This window comes from Aotus nancymaae, unplaced genomic scaffold (genome assembly GCF_030222135.1).
Source record: "Aotus nancymaae isolate 86718 unplaced genomic scaffold, 86718_ANA_hifiasm-v0.15.2.pri h1tg000016l, whole genome shotgun sequence".
NCBI lineage: Eukaryota > Metazoa > Chordata > Mammalia > Primates > Aotidae > Aotus > Aotus nancymaae.
This window is the reverse complement of record NW_026988428.1, coordinates 33,279,691-33,285,690: the sequence shown is the minus strand read 5'-3', so window position 1 is coordinate 33,285,690 and position 6,000 is coordinate 33,279,691. Positions and strand designations below refer to the sequence as shown.

The 6,000-nt window shown below is 41.8% G+C and overlaps 1 protein-coding gene across 4 annotated transcripts in view; it reads right to left on the bottom strand.

Annotated features, from left to right (window-relative positions):
* Positions 1-228: 228 nt before the first annotated feature.
* Positions 229-6,000, bottom strand: part of SPATS2 (spermatogenesis associated serine rich 2) — a 140,373-nt gene continuing 134,601 nt past the window's right edge. For all 4 annotated transcript variants that reach the window (XM_012441363.2, XM_012441364.2, XM_012441366.2 and 1 more), the window contains 3 exons: positions 4,871-4,973; positions 2,496-2,710; positions 229-1,466 (listed from right to left, as the gene is read on the bottom strand). In XM_012441363.2, coding sequence (XP_012296786.2) covers positions 1,095-1,466; positions 2,496-2,710; positions 4,871-4,973 — 690 coding nt within the window. In that variant the 3' untranslated portion in view covers positions 229-1,094. The remainder of the gene's footprint in view (positions 1,467-2,495; positions 2,711-4,870; positions 4,974-6,000) is intronic.

Below are 6,000 nucleotides of genomic sequence, written 5' to 3'. Positions count from 1 at the left end.
ACCATTCCCTATCCTACAGTCTTTTCTCACTAGGAACAACTGCATTTGCTCATCCTGGCTTTCACATTTTAATTTGGTCCTGAAGCTAAGCAGTGGTGGTGGACAAATGACTTGGGAATCAGATACCCTCATTTAATCCTGGAACAAGCTGTCTGAGTGACTTCTACCCCCATGAGGCCCAAAGAAAAACATAATGAAATGAAACCACTTGCTGCTATGAAACAAATGTGGGAATATTTATGCAGTTGTTTTTATTTATTCAACTATAAAGATTGATTGCAGCAATTTTTGATGAGTAATGCCTTCAATTAACACTAATTATATTGCTATAAATTTGGTTCAGGATCAGAACAGGATTCAGGAAAGGGAGAGAACAAAAAAAAGTCTCCAAACAAAACAGAAAAATGCTTTTTTTAAAAAAAACTTTAATTAAATGCTACTTTCCCATAGACTTGCCTAGACTGGTTTGCAGTCTAAGGTAATAGGAAGCAAGGGATTAGGCATTTTGAAGAAACTGCAGGTTAAGCTCTAGTGCCAAACAGAAGACTGACCACTGATTTGAGTGTCAAATCTCAGGCACTTTCTGGAATAGAGGCAGGTTTTCAGATGTTTCCTAGTGTTCTTTCCTTTTCACTAATTAAATTTTCCCTTCTCTGGCAAATCCAGTGCAGTATACATCATTGCCTCTCCTGGTCAAATAGTTGTTTGAATGGAACCTGGCAGGCACCTGTGGCTTCTGCTTAGATTGGAAAGGTGACTAGCTCTGATTCACCTCCTCCTGAGACAGCCTGGACAGGGCGGGGTGAACTGGAAGGCCGAAACCTGACAACAGCTGCTGCCTCTGATTCCTGGTGGAAATGACCAACCAGATTCAATCCATATCACTGGGAAAGATCAAGGAAAAAAGAATAGCTTCCCCTCCAAAAATGGTAAAGAGGAAATAAGGAGACAAGAAACCAAAAATATTTAGAATGGCACAAAAAGTGATATGCATAAACTTTTTTGTTATTAAATCTAACTATAAGTTTCCTAAAGTCCAGTTATCAAGTTGAATTGTGTGTGACAGAGGAGAGAGGCCAACTGGAATTTCTCTCTTAAGAATTCACAGCTTCAGTCTGAGAGGTCCTGGGTTTGCGCTGGGGGAGTCCCTTTCTGAATGAAGGTGTGGGTGGGCTAGGCTCCATGCTGATTCCAGTTTCATTGGTCCCTGCAGAGTGAGTCTGGCCTCTTTCACTGGTGTTTCCTGGTGCCTGAGATGGAGCATTCTGATACCTGGAACCAGATGAATACCACGAGCTGTTTCTGTAACGACCCATACTGTCATGCCGCCCTTGGTTCACGGGGTCACTGGACTTTAGGCCTTGTGGCCTGTAACCTTGTCCTCCTCGCCCTTGGTTCACAGCGTCACTGGACTTTTGGCCCTGTGGCCTGTAACCTTGTCCTCCTTGTCTGTTCCCTGGCAATACCTAAAGATAAAAGAATACAATGTTCAAGGTGCTCTAGCATTATGGTACCCCATTTGTTCACTTTACAGGAGTATTCTGAAAGCAGAATTGTGGCATTACATGCTTGGGACTCAGTTATCTCTCAAGACTCAAAGAATTCTGTCAGCCAATCCAAGCTAGCCACTACTTCAGAACTAATCCATCTTTCCTTGCTATTCACACCCAGGCTCTTCACTGGAGAATCTACTTTTCTTTAGCTGGACACAAGAAGAAAGATAAGGAAGAAAGAATATTCTCTGAGTTGTTATAAGCCCTCAATTGGACAAGTATATTAACTCTGCAGATAAAAGGCATTTGGTAAAGATAGTAAACATTTGGAATAATAAAGTAAACATCACTATGGCCTGCTTTGCTGTATGTCATGAACTACAGATTAAACCATGCTGCTGTGGCATTCAGTACATCTTTCACATTATAATCCGGAAAGCTTATGGCGTGGGATTTTATTTTTGTCCTCCAATTCCAACGTCATATGAGTTCTGAAGAATTACTGACAGTACTGCCTTGGATTGCTCTTGTATTTATTCTTCAAACAGGAGAAGAACCTATGGATTACTCTTCAACTTACTAGTGTTTTACCCCCATCCCTACCAGCTCATTCTTTCTTTCCCTGTAAATTCCACATTGTGCTTCTAGGGAGTTGCTGCTTTCAGATGCACACTGGTGAAACTGCCACTTGTGGTGCCTGTCTACCTTGAGATGGGTGCACGACTCCCCATGTGACTAATTACCAGGCAATACTATCTACAACAGCAGGGATCACAGCCAACACAAGAAAGTCAGCAGTTCTTGGCAACAGGAAATCTAAACTGGCTGACAGTTTGGAACATACGTATCTAATGCTTTCTCAGGAACTAACTTGGGCTGGAGGGATTCAAAACAGGCATGGAATGAGAATAAAGAGAGGAAGGTAATATACTGAGCTATCAGCATTTAAGCTTTGACAATCTGGAGGGTTTTCTTCCTAACACAGTGTAGAAGCTAGGTTACCTCCCGAAGTGGCTGGTAGGGCCGGCCGCTGGAGTTTGCTATGGCTGCAGGAGTCTCTCCCGGTGCAAAGATTTTCTTGTTAGCATTTGTAAGGCTGGGAGTAGAGGCACAGGTGGAAGAGGAAGCAGCAGAGGCATCACTTGGGCTATTCAAGGACACAGATGTAACTGAGCTACATCGGGATCTGGTTGAATAGCTGTTCTTTGGATGAGACACTGAGACAGAAATATGAGGAATATATGATCATATGATGAAACAGTACAATGGGTAAGGTTTCTGCTTTCTCAATTTCACAACGAGCAATTTAAGATAAAGAGCTGTCTATTCGAGCAAAGAAAAACCTAAAAATTGGTAACGGGAAGAAAAATCTCCCTTCTGCCCTCTTCCTCCATCCAAAGCCCCACTGCTCTGTAAAGGAATTCTTAGACAAGAGAACAGTTTAAGATCAAAGTTACCCATCCCCCACCAGCTAACGGCTTCTTGGGATTGGATTTGGTACTACCTAACTTCCTGGCTATGGTTCTAGCAGCTGCCTAAGCTTGGGAACAATAGTATAGGCCATATGTTCAGTTTCCTATGCAAGAAATGTTCTAAAGTACAGCCTTTACAAAGAAAAAAAGGAACATAAATTAAATCTTTACTAAATCCTTTTTAAAGAATTTTGAATGATACAAGGTATAAATAAGATCAGTTAAATATGAATAGAACTAGTCTTTTTTTTTTTTTTTTTTTTTGGAGACAGAGTTTTTGCTGTTGTACCCAGACTGCAGTGCAATGGCGCGTTCTCGGCTCACCGCAACCTCCGCCTCCTGGGTTCAAGCAATTCTCCTGCCTCAGCCTCCTGAGTAGCTGGGACTATAGGCATGTGCCACCATGCCCAGCTAATTTTTGTATTTTTAGTAGAGATGGGGTTTCACCTTGTTGACCAGGATGGTCTTGATCTCTTGACCTTGTGATCCACCCACCTCGGCCTCCCAAAGTGCTGGGATTATAGGTATGAGCCACCGCGCCCGGCCAGAACTAGTCTTTACAACAAACATGTATATTAGCAAATTTCTTTCTGCAAAATTAATCCCAAATTCAAAGTACTTATCTAACTGAAAAAACATTAATATTTTCAGTTCAAATAGTGTTAGAATTCAGTGGTTTAAAACTACTCTTCTAGATTTTTTTCTTAGCTTTAAGCCTGGACTAATGATGAGTTCATAATTGTTCCCATAGGTTAAATATTTCACTTTTATACTAGACAGAAAGAACAGAGAAGCTGAGTTCAGGGTTTGACAAGTCACTAGAAACTCACCTGACAGGCACTCCCCTAAGTTTTAGTGTGATTATTTAAGGATCTATTATGTGCCAAGCAAGACAAGTATTATTTTCTTCTATCTATCTATCTATCTATCTATCTATCTATCTATCTATCTATCTATCTATCTGAGAGAGAGTCTTGCTCTGTCGCCCAGCTGGAGTGCAATGGCACGCTTTTGGCTCATCACAACTTCCGCCTCCGGGTTCAAGTGACTCTCCTGTCTCAGCCTCCTGAGTAGCTGTGATTACAGGCACACAGCACCACATGCAGCTAATTTTTGTATTTTCAGTAGAGACTGGGTTTCACCATGTTGGTCAGGCTGGTTTTGAATCCCTGACCTCATGACCTGCTTGCCTCAGCCTTCCAAAGTGCTGGGATTACAGGCATGAGCCACCGTGCCTAGCTTATTTATTTTTTTAGAGACACAGTCTTGCTTTGTTGCCCAGGCTGGAGTACATTGGCAATCATAGCTCACTGTAACCTGAAACTCCTGGCTTAAGCTATCTTCCCCTTACCACCCAACCCACCCCACCCTACCTCCTAAGTAGCTAGGACTACAAGCATGTGTCACCTCACCTGGCTAATTTTTTCTTTTTTAAGTTTTTGAAGAGATGGAACCTTGCTGTTGCCCAGGCTGGTCTCGAACTCCTGGGCTCAAGTGATCCTCTGGCCTCAGCCTTCCCAGTTGTTGGGATTACAGGTGTGAGCCATGGCGCCTGACCTGTTATCTCCATTTTGGAGAGGAGTAAAATGAGGTTCCAAGAAGTTGCTACAGAGGCAGGGATTCAACCTTGGTCTGACTGTAGGGCCCATGCTCTTTACACCACATATCATGCACCTCTCCATTCAGCATGAAAAAACAGTCTTTCACACTTAGGGAGCTGGCAAATACTTGTCCTCAGAGTTCAAAGTATCTGCATCCATGAATTTCATAAGCATCCCAGAATTACTTTTCAAAAAACAAGCAAACAAGAGGCACTAATGAAGAATCAGTGGTAAAGACAATTAGCATGTCAACCTTTAATTAATAATCACCACCTGTAGTGCCCAGAACCTCTCACCATCTCACCTTGTCCAAATGAATCAATGCTCTTCTTTAGGGTCTCTACATCACAGGTGAACCGGGCTACTTGTCCCAGATCCTCGTCATATTTACGTTCACTAACAAAGTGCTGGAAAAGGGCAAAGAATGGCCTCCAGGTTAGACAAACATCATCCAGGGAATCTACAACTTACTATACAGATAAAACAATCATTTTCAACTATCTTCTTTTTACTGCTTCAAAGTTTATTAAATGGCCATCACATGACCAATGCTGGGTGATCCAATAAATTCATTCATTTTCTCAAGAGCCCAAAGGTAAGTTTGTAAGTTTATGAAATGCTACATGATGGCCAAAGCCCATTAGGTAAAATCAAGAGAAACTATAGAGAAAGAAAAAAGGAGGAAGATTTTATAGTAAAGGGCCATCTTTCTTTCTTTTTTTTTTTTTTTGAAACCGAGTCTTGCTCTGTCACCAGGAGTGAAGTGGTGCCATTGCCACTCACTGCAACCTCCGCCTCCTGGGTTCAAGCAATTCTCCTGCCCCAGCCTTCCAGTACGTGTAGTAGCTGGAATTACAGACACATACCACCATGCCCAGCTAATTTTTTGTATTTTTAGCAGAGATGGGGTTTCACCATGTTAGCAAGGATGGTCTCGATCTCCTGACCTCATGATCCGCCTGCCTTGGCCTTCCAAAGTGCTGGGATTAGTGAGCCACGGTGTCTGGCCTGAGGGCCATCTTTCTCCTGTTGGCTATTCTCCACATCTTTCCATTTTATATAGAAACAGAAGCAGCAAAATGTTTACAAGGTACTACAATGATACCGTTTAGATAGATGGTTTGGTGTTAATAGGAACTTCCTTAGGAAACCCACTTCATCTCTTTATAATAAAAGAGGATTTCTTAGTCCTTGAAATAGGAACAATTTCTTGAGATGGAAAATCATTCATGTGAAAAGTCAACTTTGCCAATGAGAAGTTTATGCTGCAAATAATTTAATCCTTTTAAGCAGACTGAGCTGAGAAGTAAGCAACCCCTAGAGTAAAAAACTAACCATGCTACAAAAATCATGGGACTAGAAACATGTCAGGAATAAAGTGCCTCTGATGGTCTATTTCAATAAACAATGTAGACTGGAATCTAGTCTACAATA